Source organism: Salmo trutta, chromosome 10 (genome assembly GCF_901001165.1).
Source record: "Salmo trutta chromosome 10, fSalTru1.1, whole genome shotgun sequence".
Lineage (NCBI taxonomy): Eukaryota > Metazoa > Chordata > Actinopteri > Salmoniformes > Salmonidae > Salmo > Salmo trutta.
Window position 1 is genome coordinate 32425071 of NC_042966.1, and position 19018 is coordinate 32444088.

At 42.6% G+C, this 19018-nt stretch overlaps 1 protein-coding gene across 10 annotated transcripts in view; it reads left to right on the top strand.

Annotated features, from left to right (window-relative positions):
- The window catches only part of LOC115201567 (SMC5-SMC6 complex localization factor protein 2), a 45765-nt gene extending 33174 nt beyond the window's left edge, over nt 1–12591 (top strand). For 9 of the 10 annotated variants that reach the window (XM_029765323.1, XM_029765318.1, XM_029765316.1 and 6 more), the window contains 4 exons: nt 7521–7844; nt 9302–9466; nt 9675–9743; nt 11473–12591. In XM_029765323.1, the coding sequence (XP_029621183.1) occupies nt 7521–7844; nt 9302–9466; nt 9675–9743; nt 11473–11958 (1044 nt within the window). In that variant the 3' untranslated portion in view covers nt 11959–12591. The remainder of the gene's footprint in view (nt 1–7520; nt 7845–9301; nt 9467–9674; nt 9744–11472) is intronic. The other variant, XR_003879764.1, reaches the window with a different exon arrangement.
- Nucleotides 12592–19018: the final 6427 nt, after the last annotated feature.

Sequence of the window (19018 nt, forward strand, 5' to 3'; positions counted from 1 at the left end):
CCCGCCTCAAGAGTTTCTAACTTCATCTCCTACTTGCTTGTCTCCACCATCCAATTGTTTGCTGTCTAAATAAGCCCATGGCTAAGGGAGTGTTCACGCTTGCGCATTGTAAAGTGGGCTAGCACCATCCTTAGCCCAGGGCTAGCACCATCCTTAGCCCAGGGCTAGCTGGCCCTGCTCCGGAGCAGGGTTAGCACCATCCTTAGCCCAGGGCTAGCTGGCCCTGCTCCGGAGCAGGGTTAGCACTGACTTTTTTTCAACACGGTGCCAAAATAGCCCGTATGAAACAGGGTCAAGAATTTTCTAGGTCCAATCACAAAAGCTGCACTTTCACTTAATCTACATATGCTCATGACTAGTGGTGTAACGGACCGTAGTTGATCCGTGATCCGTACGGATCACCCCCCACGGCTCAGCACGCATGTGAACCATGACTAGTGGTGTAACGGACCGTAGTTGATCCGTACGGATCACCCCCCCCCCATGGCTCAGCACGCATGTGAACCGCAGATCAATCGCAAGGTTGAACCATCGTAGTGTGAAATACAGTTTTACTGCTGCTGTTACTTTCTAAAGTAATAGTTGGCTAAATCTCGATGTTGTGTTTTACTCTGAAGCCTGAAGGTTGATTTGATTATTTTTTTTAAAGCAGTTGTGTTTACTGTTCACGTGAACGGGGCATGTTGAATCTCAACGAATCAATCCTGGATGCTGACGTTGCAAAAAGCAAAGAAGAAAAAAAGACCAGTGACAGCTATGGCTGGCGGAGGAGCTGAAGAACTGGAAAAGCCTCCCGCTTCATTTTAGTCTCATTTATGGGAGCATTTAGGCTTCCCTGTCAAATATGATGACGGAAGAAGGGTGGTGGACAACACCATTACGGTGTGTAGACTAGAGGTCGACCGATTTATGATTTTTCAATGCCGATACCGGTTATTGGAGGACCAAAAAAAGCCGGTACTGATTAATCGGACGATTTTTATATATATATTTGTAATAATGACAATTACAACAATACTGAATGAACACTTTTATTTTAACTTAATATAATACATAAATAAAAACAATTTAGTTTAAATAATGCAAAAACAGTGTTGGAGAAGAAAGTAAAAGTGCAGTATGTGCTCAGAACATGAGAACACACACTGCTCAAAAAAATAAAGGGAACACTAAAATAACACATCCTAGATCTGAATGAATGAAATAATCTTATTAAATACTTTTTTCTTTACATAGTTGAATGTGCTGACAACAATCACACAAAAATAATCAATGGAAATCCATTTTATCAACCCATGGAGGTCTGGATTTGGAGTCACACTCAAAATTAAAGTGGAAAACCACACTACAGGCTGATCCAACTTTGATGTAATGTCCTTAAAACAAGTCAAAATGAGGCTCAGTAGTGTGTGTGGCCTCCACGTGCCTGTATGACCTCCCTACAACGCCTGGGCATGCTCCTGATGAGGTGGCGGATGGTCTCCTGAGGGATCTCCTCCCAGACCTGGACTAAAGCATCCGCCAACTCCTGAACAGTCTGTGGTGCAACGTGGCGTTGGTGGATGGAGCGAGACATGATGTCCCAGATGTGTTCAATTGGATTCAAGTCTGGGGAACGGGCGGGTCAGTCCATAACATCAATGCCTTCCTCTTGCAGGAACTGCTGACACACTCCAGCCACATGAGGTCTAGCATTGTCTTGCATTAGGAGGAACCCAGGGCCAACCGCACCAGCATATGGTCTCACAAGGGGTCTGAGGATCTCATCTCGGTACCTAATGGCAGTCAGGCTACCTCTGGCGAGCACGTTCCGCTAGAGGCACCCCGTTCCGCCAGCGGGACCCCTAGCCAACAGCCAATGGGATCGCATGGCGCGAAATACAAAACCAACTAAAATACCACAATTCTGTTTTCTCAAACAATCAACTATTTTACACCATGTTAAAGATAAGACTCTCGTTAATCTAACCACATTGTCCGATTTCAAAAAGGGTTTACAGCGAAAGCAAAACATTAGATTATGTTAGGATACAACCACAGCAAAAAACTACAACACAGCCATTTTCTTAGCAAGGACAGCCATTTTCAAAGCAAGGTTAGCCGTCCAACAGCACAAAACCAGCTAAAATTATGCACTAACCTTTGACGATCTTCATCAGATGACACTCCTAGGACATTATGTTAGACGATACATGCATTTTTTGTTCCATCAAGTTCATATTTATATTAAAAAAAAAACATTTTACATTGGCGCGTGACGTTCAGAAAATGTATTCACCCCAAAATGTCCGGTGAATTTACAAAAATACTCATCATAAACGTTGATAAAATACATAATTATCTTAAGAATTATAGATACAGTACTCTTTTATGCACCTGCTGTGTCAGACTTCAAAATAACTTTACGTAGAAAGCACATTGTTCAATATTCTGAGTACTGAGCACCATGCTATTCAGTTAGCCGTCCAGCCACGGCATCCACAAAATGCTGAAATATGTTAAAAATATTATCTTACCTTTGCTGATCTTCGGCTGAATGTACTCAGAAGGTCTCCCACTTCCACAAGAAATGTTCATTTGTTCGATAAAGTCCATCATTTATGACAAAATAAATCCGTTTTGATGGCGCGTCCAGATCCCCATTCCAAAATGTATCTATCCACCGTCGACGAAAAGTTATAAAGTTCCCTCAACGTTTGTAGAAACATGTCAAACCATGTTCACAATCAATCTTTAGGGTGTTATAATTGTAGAATTGCGATAGTATTCCAACCGGACAATAGCAGATGCATTACAGAAGAAAAAGAAAGATGGCTAATCCTTCGTGAGCGTGCGCGAGGTAAGGCAATGACCCCAGCCAGACCACATACTGTTCCGGGTGTTATTCAATCAAATTGTATTCTAGAAGCCTCAAACGAGGTTCTAATGACTGTTGACATCTAGTGGAAGCCTTAGGAAGTGCAATATGACATCACAGACACTGTATTTTAGATAGAGAGTTGTAGTCATTTCAAATGAAGTTCTGAGGTCCAACTTCCTGGTTGGATTTTTCTCAGGTTTTTGCCTGCCATATGAGTTCTGTTATACTCACAGACATCATTCAAACAGTTTTAGAAACTTCAGAGTGTATTCTATCCAAATCTACTAATAATATGCATATCCTACCTTCTGAGTCTGAGTAGGAGGCAGTTTAATTTGGGTACGTTTTTCATCCGGCCGTGAAAATACTGCCCCCTATAGTGAAGAGGTTAACTAGTGATTATGTTAAAATTGATTCGTTTTTTTATAAGATAAGTTCAATGCTAGCTAGCAACTTACCTTGGCTCCTTGCTGCACTCGCGTAACAGGTGGTCAGCCTGCCAAGCAGTCTCCTCGTGGAGTGCAATCTAATCGGCGTCCAAAAATGCAGATTACCAATTGTTATGAAAACTTGAAATCGGGCCTAATTAATCGGCCATGCCGATTTTAATCGGTCGACCTCTAGTGTAGGCATTGTGTCACAAGAAAGCCGTATGATCATGGAAATAGATTGAGCATGGTCACACTTAAAGCGTCATCACCCTGGTGTGTCAGTGACAGGAGCCAAGTCAGCCAAGAGACAACAACTTCTCACCGCGACATTTAAGCAGCCCTTTGCTGCAGAATCAGACCTGGTTAAAGCCATCACCAAATCTATTGGGATGTTTATCACTGCAGACATGAGGCCATACTCTGTTGTGGAAACAAAGGGTTTAAAAATATGGTGAAAGTGCTTGAGCCATTCTACGAAATCCCCTGCCGCACCCACTTCAGCATGAAAATCATGCCAGATCTTTATGAACAAGAAAATATCAAAATTGTTGATGAATTATCCAAGGCATCCTCTGTTGCCCTCACCCCAGACGGGTGGACCTCCAGGGTAACGGAAAGCTATGTGACTGACTGCTCACTACACCAGAGGAGTGGACCTCCAGGGTAACAGAAAGCTACGTGACTGACTGCTCACTACACCAGAGGAGTGGACCTCCAGGGTAACAGAAAGCTACGTGACTGACTGCTCACTACACCAGAGGAGGGGACCTCCAGGGTAACAGAAAGCTACGTGACTGACTGCTCACTACACCAGAGGAGAGGACCTCCAGGGTAACAGAAAGCTACGTGACTGACTGCTCACTACACCAGAGGAGGGGACCTCCAGGGTAACAGAAAGCTACGTGACTGACTGCTCACTACACCAGAGGAGTGGACCTCCAGGGTAACAGAAAGCTATGTGACTGACTGCTCACTACACCAGAGGAGGGGACCTCCAGGGTAACAGAAAGCTACGTGACTGACTGCTCACTACACCAGAGGAGTGGACCTCCAGGGTAACAGAAAGCTACGTGACTGACTGCTCACTACACCAGAGGAGGGGACCTCCAGGGTAACGGAAAGCTACGTGACTGACTGCTCACTACACCAGAGGAGAGGACCTCCAGGGTAACAGAAAGCTACGTGACTGACTGCTCACTACACCAGAGGAGTGGGAGATGTGAAGTCCGGTGCTCCCCAGACTATGAGAGAAACACAAATCTGGCGCAGGTACTGCTAGGAGCAGTAGCAGAGTGGAAGCTAGAGAGGCCCAATAGCAATATCGCAACCACCACAGAGAATGCCAAGAACCAAGTAAATGCAGTGATAGAGCCTGGACTGGGGCCACAGATGGCTTTCTTTGCACATGTGATCAATTTAGCCCTACACCGGAGGACACAGTGATGTCACCACTGACATTGTGGCCACTGAAGAGGTAAAACAAAACAAAAGGACTCTAGATAGAACGTAACATTGGACGCATGTCGGAGATAGGATGTATTTGTCGCGTGTTGTTTGTACGTTAGCCCAGGTCTATGTAAAGAGTCCTTAGCACAGGGTTAACAAATGCTTGTGTTAATTCGAGATAAGCCCAGGGCCTGTCTTAGCCAGGGGCCGAGAACAATGCAGGTTTAGAAGGCCTTTAAAGGGGACAGTCCACCACTTTTCAACATCATATTCATTATCTCTGGTACCATACCAGTGTCTACATACAGTACATGAAAATGGCAAATTTCTAAGTTTTGTAGTAAAAAAAGATAACGTTAAAAAGTGCAATTTGATGTAATCTAAAGTAAAAACATTTAAACTGATGGTGACGGGGCATGGGAATGCCCTCCCGCTGGATAGAAAGTCATTACAGATTTTGACATTGAATTAGGAATTACAATAGTAATTTAAGAGGATCTCTGGGATTTTACTTTTAATCCACCTCTATGTCTTGGAATAGGACCTTTTTAACAACAGAATGTAGACATGCACCGTTTTTACATGTTTTGTTTCTGTACTCTAGCACTTTGGATGATACAACGGCTGAGGTTAAAGGTCAGACTGTCAGCTTTCATTTGAGGGTATTATCATTCATATTGGATGAACCATTTAGAAATTACAACACTTTTTGTACATAGTCCCCCCCCCCTCCATTTTCAGGGACCATACGCATTGGGACAAATTCACTTGTGAATTAAAGTAGTCAAGTGTAATATTTGGTCCCATATTCATAGCACACAATGATTTACATCAAGCTTGACTCTGCAAACTTGTTGGATACATATGCTGTTTGTTTTGTTTGTGTTTGAGATTATTTTGTTTCCAATAGAAATGAATGGTAAATAATGTATTGTGACATTTTGGAGTCACTTTTATTCTAAATAAGAATATAATATGTTTCTAAACACTTCTACATTAATGTGGATGCTACCATGATTACGGATAGTCTTGATTGAATAATGATGAGTGAGAAAGTTACAGATGCACAAAAATCATCCCCCAAGACATGCTAACCTCTCACCATTACAAGAACAGGAGAGGTTAGTGGTTAATGGTGAGAGGTTAGCATGTCTTGGGGGGATGATATAAAATGCTAACCTCTCCTGTTATTGTAATGGTGAGAGGTTAGCATTTTATATCATCCCCCCAAGACATGCTAACCTCTCACCATTACAAGAACAGGAGAGGTTAGCATTTTATATCATCCCCCCAAGACATGCTAACCTCTCACCATTACAAGAACAGGAGAGGTTAGCATTTTATATCACCCCCCAAGACATGCTAACCTCTCACCATTACAAGAACAGGAGAGGTTAGCATTTTATATCACCCTCCAAGACATGCTAATCTCTCACCATTACAAGAACAGGAGATGTTAGCATTTTATATCACCCTCCAAGACATGCTAACCTCTCACCATTACAAGAACAGGAGAGGTTAGCATTTTTTAGGGGGTATGATATTTGTGCCTCTAACTTTGTATCATTTCAAATCCAAAGTGCTGTAGACCAGAGCCAAAACCCGCAAAATGTGTCACTAACCAGGCTTCCATCCAACCATTTCATGCGGATGAATTACCCGACGCATGCCCGGGCTGATGGAAACAAGAAATGCCAGTACAATTTTATAAATGCCAACAGACAATTTGTTTGTTTGACATGGTGGGATGTTTTTGTGTCTAAAATAAATTATGTGAGAAATGGCAGTGCTTTTTTGAGCAAATATTAATATAACCATCATATTTAAGTAAACTTGGAGTCACGCGATGTTGTGTGGTCCTCCCACTACCAATCTGTAAACCATGCTGTTTATTAGGCCACAGATGAACTAAGTTAGGTGAAAGTGCAAGGTGATGAGCTTGATGCTCTTTTCCAATGAATATCGAGGGTCTTATTCTTGTGACATGATCGTCAATGCTTAGCTGCCGTTTGACAAATACAAATAATCTTGCTCTTGTGTCCATAATATTCTCATCATGCATGAAGGCATCTGCGAGCTGTTGGTTAAAGTGCATGTGCCAAGACTAGAGTGGGCACATTTGCAATATAATGCAACAGTTTTTGTTACAAAACCATCAGTAAAGTTGAAAATGCAATGGAAACTAATTTGTTTATTTTATATAAAAATAAAATGTTACTTTTTACCCCTTTTTTTCTCCTCAATTTCGTGGGATCCAATTGGTATTTACAGTCCCATTGCTGCAACTCCCGTGCGGACTCGGGAGAGGCGAAGGTGGAGAGCCATGCATCCTCTGAAACACGACTCCGCCAAGCCACACTGCTTCTGGACACACTGCTTACTTAACCCAGAAGCACTGCGATGCAGTGCCTTAGACCGCTGCGCCACTCGGGAGGCCCTATGGAAACCCATTTAACTTGTAATTTAACTACAAAAGTCATTTTTATGTGCACTACGTCATCGCGCATAGCCTTTTATCCGCAAAAGGTTAGTTTGATGGAGAAACATCTCTGGTGGAAAATGAGCATGTTATTCTATGCAGATTTTTTTATATTCCCATGAAAATCTGTCACAAATTGGATGGAAACCTAGCTACTGTCCCAATACTTTTAGAGCTCACTGTATGTAGACACTGGTATGGTGCTTGTCACCATTTCTTTCCTTTGTTAGGTAAACTCATCTCACTGTGTGTGTTTCTCCTGTCTGATTGTTGATGTTGATTCATCTCCTGTCCTGTCCTGTAGCTGCCCAGGATCTGCATGTCACTGATTGCCCTGACTGAGGACCACCACAACCTTCGCTGGCTGGTTGAGCTCCTGCCAGACAGCATGCGCGGCAAGCAACTCAGGAGACACCTCAGTGTGTCGGCCATCTCCAAGCTGCTGAACAACAGATGCACTTACATTCCCTCCAACACAGAGTTCCAGCTGTCAGACCTGCGTCCCTATCTCTCCCGAATGCGGCCCTCCTCACTCCTCCGGGGGCTGGCCACCTCCTGCTACAGGAGGAGTCACCACCCACACAGAGAGCGGGAGGAAGAGGAGGACTGTGCCTCCCTGGACCAGCAGGTCAACAAAGGGTTATTTACCAGGGTATATAAGGGTCATTTTGCAACAGAATTTGTTTTGCAACAAAATATGAGTTTATTTTTAGACAAGAGCAGCAGCTAGTCCCTCCCAGCATAGGTTTGTTTGCTTGCGTCTGGTTCCAAGTGACTACACCCGTTGTCCGGTTAAATCAGGAGAACTAGGGTTGTGTTCATTAGGTCACACAACCGACAGTGGTTTGTAAGGGAAGTGCATATACAGTTGAAGTCGGAAGTTTACATACACTTAGGTCGGAGTCATTAAAACTCGTTTTTCAACCACTCCACAAATTTCTTGTAGCAAAGTATAGTTTTGGCAAGTCGGTTGGGACATCTACTTTGTGCATGACACAAGTAATTTTTCCAACAATTGTTTAAAAACAGATTATTTCACATATAATTCACTGTATCACAATTCCAGTGAGTCAGAAGTTTACATACACTAAGTTGACTGTGCCTTTAAACAGCTTGGAAAATTCCTGAAAATTATGTCATGGCTTTAGAAGCTTCTGATAGGCTAAAAGCCAGACTATGGTTTGCAACTGCACACGGGGACAAAGATCGTACTTTTTTGAGAAATGCCTCTGGTCTGATGAAACAAAAATAGAACTGTTTGGCCATAATGACCATCGTTATGTTTGGAGGAAAAAGGGGGAGGCTTGCAAGCCGAAGGACACCATCCCAACCGTGAAGCACGCGGGTGGCAGCATCATGTTGTGGGGTTGCTTTGCTGCAGGAGGGACTGGTGCACTTCACAAAATAGATGGCATCATGAGGTAGGAAAATTATGTAGATATATTGAAGCAATGCTTAAGGACAGAAAAGTCAAGGTATTGGAGTGGCCATCACAAAGCCCTGACCTCAATCCTATGGAAAATGTGTGGGCAGAACTGAAAAAGCGTGTGCGAGCAAGGAGGCCTACAAACCTGACTCATTTACAACCAGCTCTGTCAGGAGGAATGGGCCAAATTCCCCCAACTTATTGTGGGAAGCTTGTGGAAGGCTACCTGAAACGTTTGACCCAAGTTAAACAATTTAAAGGCAATGCTACCAAATACTAATTGAGTATATGTAAACTTCTGACCCACTGGGAATGTGATGAAAGAAATAGTAGCTGAAATAAATCATTATTCTGACATTTCACTTTCTTAAAACTAAAGTGGTGATCCTATCTAACCTAAGACATATAATTTTTACTTGGATTAAATGTCATGAATTGTGAAATACTGAGTTTAAATGTATTTGGCTAAGGTGTATGTGAACTTCCGACTTCAACTGTGTGTGTATGTATGTGTATATATATATATATATATATATATATATATATATATATATATATATATATATATATATATATATATATATATATATATATGATCAATAGTCAAAGTCATCCCTGTTTTCTTCTGTTTGGTGTCTAATGAACACATTTGTTTTCAGGCCTACTACCTATGCTACAGCCTCCTGGCCTTGGCCAACGAAGCCACCAACTTTGAGTTCTTCCCTTCGGAGCAAAAGAACCAGTTGTTGTTGCTAAATGCTGAGCTGGAGAAACACATCAAAAGTGACATCAGGGAAAGTGAGAAGATGCTTTACAGGAGCAAGGTATGTAGTCACTTCCATATAGGCAACATTTCTATGGGAACTGTAACCCACATAAATGCATTAATGGTGATATTATCTCTAGTTAAACAGCTCTTAACCCCCCTCGTTTTCTCTCCCTTTCTCCTCTTCTTCCTCTCTCTCCGCACTCTTCCTCATCCACCCCACCTCTCGCTCTCTCTTCCTCATCGCTCACTCTTTCTCCCTCCAGGTGAAGGACCTTGTGGCCAGGATCTACACCAAGTGGCAGGTGCTGGTCCAGAGAACCAGGCCTCTCCAGGTAGACATGCATAGAGAGATACAGTACATAAAGCCATAGCTAGATTGTGTGTGTGTATAGATAAAGCCTGGAATCAATCTGTATTTATTTGTACTATTTTCTACATTGTAGAATAATAGTGAAGATATCAAAACTATGAAATAACACATATGGAATCATGTAGTAGCCAACCGTGTTAAACAAATCAAAACATATTTAACATTTTAGATTCTTCAAAATAGCCACCCTTTGCCTTGATGACAGCTTTTCACACTCTTGGCATTCTCTCAACCAGCTTCATGAGGTAGTCACCTGGAATACATTTCAATTAACAGGTGTGCCTTGTTAATTTGTAGAATATCTTTCCTTAATGTGGTTTAGCCAATCAGTTGTGTTGTGACAAGGTAGGGGGATATACAGAAGATAGCCCGATTTGGTAAAAGACCAAGTCCATATTATGGCAAGAACTGCTCAAAGAAGCAAAGAGAAATGACAGTCCATTGTTACTTTAAGACATGGTCAGTCAATCCAGAACATTTCAAGAATTTAAAGTTTCTTCAAGTGCAGTCGCAAAAACCATCAAGCGCTATGATGAAACTGGCTCTCATGAGGACCGCCACAGGAAAGGAAGACCCAGAGTTATCTCTGCTGCAGAGGATAAGTTCATTCGAGTTACCAGCCTCAGAAATTGCAGCCCAAATAAATGCTTCACAGGTCAAGTGACAGACACATCTCATCAACTGTTCAGAGGAGACTGTGTGAATCAGGCCTTCATGGTCTAATTGCTGCAAAGGAAACACTACTAAAGGACACCAATAATAAGAAGAGACTTGCTTGGGCCAAAAAACATGAGCAGTGGACATTAGACCAGTGGAAATCTGTCCTTTGGTCTGATGAGTCCAAATTTTAGATTTTTGTTTCCAACCGAGTAGATGAACGGATTATCTCCGCATGTGGGGTTCCCACCGTGAAGCATGGAGGAGGAGGTGTGATGGTGTGGGGGTGCTTTGCTGGTGACACTGTCAGTGATTTTATTTAGAATTCAAGGCACACTTAACCAGTATGGCTACCACAGCATTCTGCAGCGATATGCCATCCCATCTGGTTTGTGCTTAGTGGGACTATCATTTGTTTTTCAACAGGACAATGACCCAAAACACCTCCAGGCTGTGTAAGGGCTATTTGACCAATGAGAGTAATGGAGTGCTGCATCAGATGATCTGGCCTCCACAATCACCTGACCTCAACCAAATTGAGATGGTTTTGGATGAGTTGGACCGCAGAGTGAAGAAAAAGGAGCCAGCAAGTGCTCAGCATATGTGGGAACTCCTTCAAGACTGTTGGAAAAGCATTCCTCATGAAGCTAGTTGAGAGAATGCCAAGAGTGTGCAAAGCTGTCATCACGGCAAAGGGTGGCTACTTTGAAGAATCTAAAATGTATATTAAAAAAAATGTTCTTTACTTTTTTTGGTTACTACATGATTCCATAGTTTTGATGTCTTCTCTACAATGTAGAAAATAGTAAAATAAAGAAAAACCCTTGAATGAGTAGGTGTGTCCATACTTATGACTGGTACTGTATGTGTGTAGTTAGTTAGTTCGGGGAAGTAACTATAGTATCGCAGAGCTGTGTTTATTATTGCAGAGTAAAAGTGTTATAATAATATGTTTATTCCCTACAGGGTAAGCTGTAGTGATGTCTTTGATAGCAATGTGATATGTTTTATAGTAATGTGTGTGTTGCCTCCAGGATAAACTGTATGACTTCTGGCAGCCTCCGCCTGAGGATGCTGTGAGCAGCAGCCAGGAGAGCCAACACTCCCACAGGGGGAGAGAAGGGGAGGAAGAGAGAGAGGAGGACAGGGTCATAGAGGTGGAAGGAGAAGATGATGAGGGGGACGAGGTGGTGGACGGAGAGGGACAAGACAAGGTGGATAGGATTGTTGTGAAGAATTTGGCAATGGAGGATGAGAACGAAGAGAAAGAGAAGACACCAGAAAAGCACTTTGTCATGGAGGAAGCTGAGGAAGAAAAGGACATTCAGGGAGAGGAGGAAGATACATTCCTAAAGATGGATGAGAGGTTGGAACTTACGCTAGAGGATTCAGATGAGGAATCAAAAATGGAAGACATGGAGGCAGAACGGACAGAAGTAGAGACGGAGGAGAGGGTCACAGAAAAGAGGGAAGCAGCGGTGGAGGAGAGAATCAAAGAACAGACGGAAGGGAGAGACTGAGGAGGCAATTTACAGAAAGATTCAGAGATGGGGCAAAGAGGTGGAGAATCAAGGGAAGCAGAGAGAAGCACAGAACAGAAGGAAGCGACTGGGAGAAGCACAGAACAGAAGGAAGCGACTGGGAGAAGCACAGAAGGGAAAGATGAAGATTATATGAAGGAAGGAGGCAGAGAGAAACCAAAGAAGAATGCAATGGAAGATAACCTGGCTGCTTCCATATAGAATTGTTCCTGTCTAGACCCACTGCCTGTCGTCTAGACTCTGGACCAAGATTGCATCCAAAATGGCACCCCAGCCTATTCCCTGTGTGTGTAGTGCACTACTTTTGGGCATGATATAGGGAGCAGGGTGCCATTTGGGACTCAACTGTCTACATGTTCCACTTTCTCAGGTAAATCACTTCAAGTGAACAAACATCACGTGATTTCTTTCAGGTACTTTGTTGAACAATGCAAAATATGAATCCTAGTAGGATTGACCTACCTATATATATTTTCACCTGTTCTGTTCATTTCTTTTACTATTTGCACTTGTTTTTTAACATTTCTGCTGTTGAATAACTTATATTTTCAAAATACACTTTTTATTGCATTTGCAGAAGTGGTAAAAAATAAATGTAGTTTGTCAAACAAATCCTAATTGTGTTTGAGTAGAATTTCTTCACTGCATCATTGGTACACATGCACCCCCATGTATCACTTCCGTTGTTATGGAGTAGAAATAGTTTCTCTTCACACCTGTATAGAATAAGGAACTTGACCATGCCAAATAGAGATTATGAATGTGAAGAAAATAGTAAAAAGTGCTGCCAACTAAAGACTGACCGACAATCGGTTGGGATGGTATTTTGGGCTGATATTTGCCCATTCCTAGTCTATCGGCTATCGGCCCTTGACTATGTTAGCATCTCCTCGCCTTCTCAAAACCCATTGAATGAGGAAGCCAGAGGTCCCTCCCCTCTGACCTTTTCCTCCAATGGGTTTTGAGAATGCGAGGAGAGAGGGTGTGCAAGGGGTATTCAGTTGAGAGGCTCCCATAGAGGATGATAGAGGCCTTTAGTGGCCAAAAGGCAGTATTCGCTTCCACCATTTTAATGCAGTCAACTGGGTGGGACTTCCAACTTCACTGGCTAATCCCCCATGGTGACCCTGTTGGAGCCATGTCCAACCGGGTCATCAAGAGTTACAGTGGCTTGCAAAAGTATTCACCCCCCTTGGCAATTTTCGTATTTTGTTGCCTTACAACCTGGAATTAAAATAGATTTTTTTGGGATGTTTGTATCATTTGATTTATACAACATGCCTAACACTTTGAATACAAAATATTTTTTGTGAAACAGACAAGAAATAAGACAAAACTGAACTTGAACCTGCATAACTATTCACCCCCCCAAAGTCAATACCTTGTAGAGCCACCTTTTGCAGCAATTACAGCTGCAAGTCTCTTGGGGTATGTCTCTATAAGATTGGCAAATCTAGCCACTGGGATTTTTGCCCATTCTTCAAGGCAAAACTGCTTCAGCTTCTTCAAGTTGGATGGGTTCTGCTGGTATATTGCAATCTTTAAGTCATACCACAGATTCTCAATTGGATTGAGGTCTGGTCTTTAACTAGGCCATTCCAAGACATTTAAATGTTTCTCCTTAAACCACTCGAGTTTTGCTTTAGCAGTATGCTTAGGGTCATTGTCCTGCTGGAAGGTGAACCTCCGTCCCAGTCTCAAATCTCAGGAAGACGGAAACAGGTTTCCCGCAAGAATCTCCCTGTATTTAGCGCCATCCATCATTCCTTCAATTCTGACCAGTTTCCCAGCCCCTGCCAATGGAAAAACATACCCACAGCATGATGCTGCCGCCACCATGCTTCACTGTGGGGATGGTGTTCTCGGGGTGACGAGGTGTTGGGTTTGCGCCAGACATAGCATTTTCCTTGATGGCCAAAAAGCTTAATTTTAGTCTCATCTAACCAGAGTACCTTCTTCCATATGTTTGGGGAGTCTCCCACATGCCTTTTAGTGAACACCAAATGTGTTTGCTTATTTTTTTCTGGCCACTCTTCCATAAAGCCCAGCTCTGTGGAGTGTACAGCTGAAAATGGTCCTATGGACAGATACTCCAATCTCTGCAGTGCAGCTTTGCAGTTCTTTCAGGGTTATCTTTGGTCTCTTTGTTGCCTCTCTGATTAATGCCCTCCTTGCCTGGTCCATGAGTTTTGGTGGGCGGCCCTCTCTTGGCTGGTTTGTTGTGGTGCCATATTCTTTCTATTTTTTAATAATGGATTTAATGGTGCTCTGTGGGATGTTCAAGGTTTCAGATATAAACAAAATTAACCCAACATTGATCTGTACTTCTCCACAACTTTGTCCCTAACCTGTTTGGAGAGCTCCTTGGTCTTCATGGTGCCGCTTGCTTAGTGATGTTGCAGACTCTGGGGCCTTTCATAACAGGTGTATTTATACTGAGATCATGTGACAGATCATGTGACACTTAGATTGCACACAGGTGGACTTTATTTTACTAATTATGTGACTTCTGAATGTAATTGGTTGCACCAGATCTTATTTAGGGGCTTCATAGCAAAGGGGGTGAATACATATGCACACACCACTTTTCCATTTAAATTTGTTTTTCAGTTATTTTTTTAATTTCACTTCATCAATGTGGACTATTTTGTGTATGTCCATTACATGAAATCCAAATTAAAATCAATTTAAATTACAGGTTGTGATGCAACAAAATAGGAAAAATGCCAAGGAGGGTGAATACTTTTGCAAGGCACTGTATCAGCCTATCGTGAAGAAAATGTACGACTTCAAAATGGAGATGGCCTCAATGGCCAGATACAAAGATGAGTCCTCTATGGATTCTACATATCTCTCCTGTCATCTGTGCTGCAACATCTTCAAGATTGCTGTCATCCTGTTTTGTAGCCACAACTTTTGGTGTTTGGGTTGTTCAACTCCTGCAAGGTGTTGCTTCTTTCTGCTCGCTCTGTGTTGGGTATAGGACCGGGTTGTGATTGATATCCATGGCTATAAAGACTATAAATAATAGGTGTACAGTTTAAAAAATATATATCCTTGTTTCCCATTTTATTATTTTCCACATGGTGGTGCAGCTGTCACATAAAACCAACGATGTCCTCCACTTAAATACAGGCCCCGAATACTCAGACGGCATCTCAGACCAATAAGCAAATGGGCATCGTCTACACATGGAACGCTTTACTGCAGTTGGAATGAACGTAGGCCAAATCCACATTATTCACTCAACAATTTCACTGACCTACTGTATATCATGGTGTGATTTCAATGTTTAGCTTTGGATAACACTGACACAATCCTATAAATAGTTTTGAATGACAGTATTTGTTTCTGATTCTGAATCAGCCAGTGACTAGACAAACAAGTAGACTGAGCGATTTCAACTTTTAATTCCAGTTAAAGAAGATTTCACAATGTTGAAAATAGGTTTAAATAAATATATTTTCAGGTGAACGGCATGTTGATGCAGAAATGTTGGTGACATATTTTTGTTAATAAGATAAGTATTTTCCAGTAAGCCTTGACTCCATTCTAACCATTTCTATGACCTATTTTAGTAGTATTTAGCATATATCTAAAGCGCTTTCGTTAACAGTGGAAAAATTCAGGGGCCTGAAGTTGCCAGACGTCAAATCATGCACATAATATAACATTTAGAAGGCTTTTATCCAAAGCGACCTCCAGTCAAGTTTGTCTACATTTCAACTATGGGTGGTCCCAGGAATTGAACACACAATAATCTCGTTAAAATCATGACAGAGCCCTGACAGACATCTTCCATAAGAGCACTAAAGGAAACCATCTTAAGTGAAGGGCCCACCTCGAATCTCCATAATAGAAGATGGTTTCTTAATGTGTCACATTGAGCTCCATCAGCATCTTCAGTAGTCCAATGCCTGTGTTCAATACAATAATAGGTAAGATGCCAGCTAACAATGCAGCAGCCAAGGGAATACAGAGAACCCATGCGGAAGGTATCTGTTCTGTAACTCAAGGAAGTGTTCACTGAATGTGCAAAAACAACCAAACAGCAGGACGTAAACAGGTTATCGTCTAATTTTCAGGCAGTGTAATGTGAATATTCTGTCTTGTTTTGCTTATGCTGTGTAAAATAACTCCTGTCGTCCTGGGGGGGTCTAAGTGATCTAAGGTTTCCCACTAGTCTCCTGTAACATTACTCTCCCAGGACATGTTAGTGTGTTAGAGACATTAGGGTCAATGGAGAATGATGACCCTTCTCCGGCTTGGTATTCCTTTAAGGAGTGCCTTTGGACAACACACAATCAATTCTAACTTGATCAGAACCAGTGGTTTTTGTTCTTGTAAGCAGAAATTAACACTTCATTCCCCTTGGTCGGCAGAAATTCAACACTGCACTGCCTTGAAGGTCCTCTCAGGGACTAGAGGAGATAATAGTGTTAAGTTAAAACAGCTCTGTTTCCATGTTGGCAGAGAGAAGTCTGAAGGAGATGATTATGTGAGATGATTATGTGGCCGTTAGCTATTGATCAAGGCAGCAGGTAATCTTCCTGGTGTTTATTAAGGGTCCCCATTGGCTCCTGCCAAGGTAGCAGCTACTTTTCCTGGGATCCAGCAACATTAAAGCAGGTACATACAATAAAAAATATTATATGACATTACATTTCATAACACTTTGGAAACGCATTCTCTGGAGTGATGAATCAAGCTTCACCATCTGGCAGTCCGATCGACGAATCTCGGTTTGGAGGATGCCAAGAGATCGCTACCTACCTGAATGCATAGTGCCAAATCTTGTCATCAGCAAACTTAATGATGGTGATGGAGTCGTGCTTGGCCAGACAGTCATGGGTGAACGGGGAGTACAGGAAGGAACTAAGCACACACTCCTGAGGGGCCCCCATGTTGAGGATCAGTGTGGCGGAAGTGTTATTGCCTAGCCTTACCACCTGGTGGTGGCCCATCAGGAAGTCCAAGATCCAGTTGCTGAGGTAGGTGTTTAGTTCCAGGGTCCTTAGCTTAGTGATGAGCTTTGTGGGCACTATGGTGTTGAACAGTGAGCTGCAGCCAGTTAACCCACTGTTCCCCGGGAGCCGAAGATGTGGATGTCGATTTAAGACAGCTCCCCGCACATCTCTGATTCAGAGGAGACACATTTCAGTTGAATACATTCAGTTGGACAACTGACTAGGTATCCCCCTTTGCCATTCCCTTCCCTAGTCAATGAACAGCATTCTCACATAGGTGTTCCTTTTCTCTGTGTGGGAAAGGGCAGTGTGGAGTGCAATTGAGATTGCGTCATCTGTGGATCTGTTGGGGCGGTATGCGAATTGGAGTGGGTCTAGTGTTTCTGGGATGATAGTGTTGATGTTAGCCATGACCAACCTTTCAAATGGCTACCGATGTGAGTGCTACGGGTCGGTAATCATTTAGGCAAGTTACCTTTGTGTTCTTGGGCACAGGGACTATGGTTGTCTGCTTGAAACGTAGTTATTACAGACTTGGTCAGGGAGAGGTTGAAAATGTCAGTGAAGACACTTGCCAGTTGATCCGTGCATGCTCGGAGTACACATCCTGGTAATCCGTCTGGCCCTGCGGCCTTGTGAATGTTTAAAGGTCTTACTCACATCGGCTATGGAGACACACAGTTGTCCGGAACAGCTGATGCTCTCAAGCATGCTTCAGTGTTGCTTGCCTCGAAGCGAGCATGAAAGGCATTTATCATGTCTGTTAGGCTCGCGTCCCTTGGCAGCTCACGGCTGGGTTTACGTAAATAGTTTGCAAGCCCTGCCACATCCGACGAGCGTCAGAGCCGGTGTAGTAGGATTCAATCTTAATCCTGTATTGACGCTCTGCCTGTTTCATTGCTCGTCTGAGGGCATAGCTGGATTTCTTATAAGCGTCCGGATTAGTGTCCCGCTCCTTGAAAGCGGTAGCTCTAGCCTTTAGCTCGGTGCGTATGTTGCCTGTAATGAATGGCTTCTGTTTGGGATATGTACATGTGGTAACTGTGGGGACAATGTAATCGATGCACTTATTGATGAAGCTGGTGACTAAGGTGGTATACTCCTCAATGCCATTGGATAAATCCTGGAACATATTCCAGTCTGTGCTAGCAAAACAGTCCTGTAGCGTAGTGTCCGTGTCATCTGACCACTTCCGTATTGAGTGAGTCACTGCTACTTCCTACTTTAGTTTTAGCTTGTCTCACAAAAGACCGATTTCCACCGGTCTAATATCCATTGCTCATGTTTCTTGACCCAAGCAAGTCTCTTATTATTATTGGTGTCCTTTAGTAGTGGTTTCTTTGCAGCAATTATTGTGCAAATGCAATATCTGTTACAACTGACAGAAGGTTGTATAGCCTTCAATAAATATTTTTTGGAATGTTCGTTCAAATCTGCAGTTTCTTTTTTTCAACTGTTCAGAAATATGAGGTAGAGATAGGTTACTTCCTCATGGTTCAGAGAGGCTGGTGAGTAAAGAGAAACATAAGAGGGGGAGTGTGAGCAGCAGCATAAAATAACACAAGCGCAGAACGTGATCCGGATCCTTAGCTTTGAGAAAGCATTTCCGGGGGGGCTTGAGGGGGTGACCGCCGGGCAAGAGTGAAAAATCTGTATTTGCAGCCACATTCTAGACGAAAATAGGGTAAAATCATTCCAAACAATATCAAAATGACTTTGTAGTGTTATCTACCCACTAAATAAACCCCACATATAATATAGACAATAGTTCTTTATTGTAATTTTACCCCCTTTTTGTAATATTACAATCTTGTCTCATCGCTGCAATTCCCCAATGGGCTCGGGAGAGGCGAAGGTCGAGTCATGCGTCCTCTGAAACATGACTCGCCAAACTGAGCTTCTTAACTTCTCTAGGGTAGGGGGCAGTATTTTGACGTCCGGATGAAAGGCGTGCCCATAGTAAACTGCCTGCTACTCAGGCTCAGAAGGTAGGATATGCATATTATTAGTAGATTTGGATAGAAAACACTCTGAAGTTTCTAAAATTGTTTGAATGATGTCTGTGAGTACAA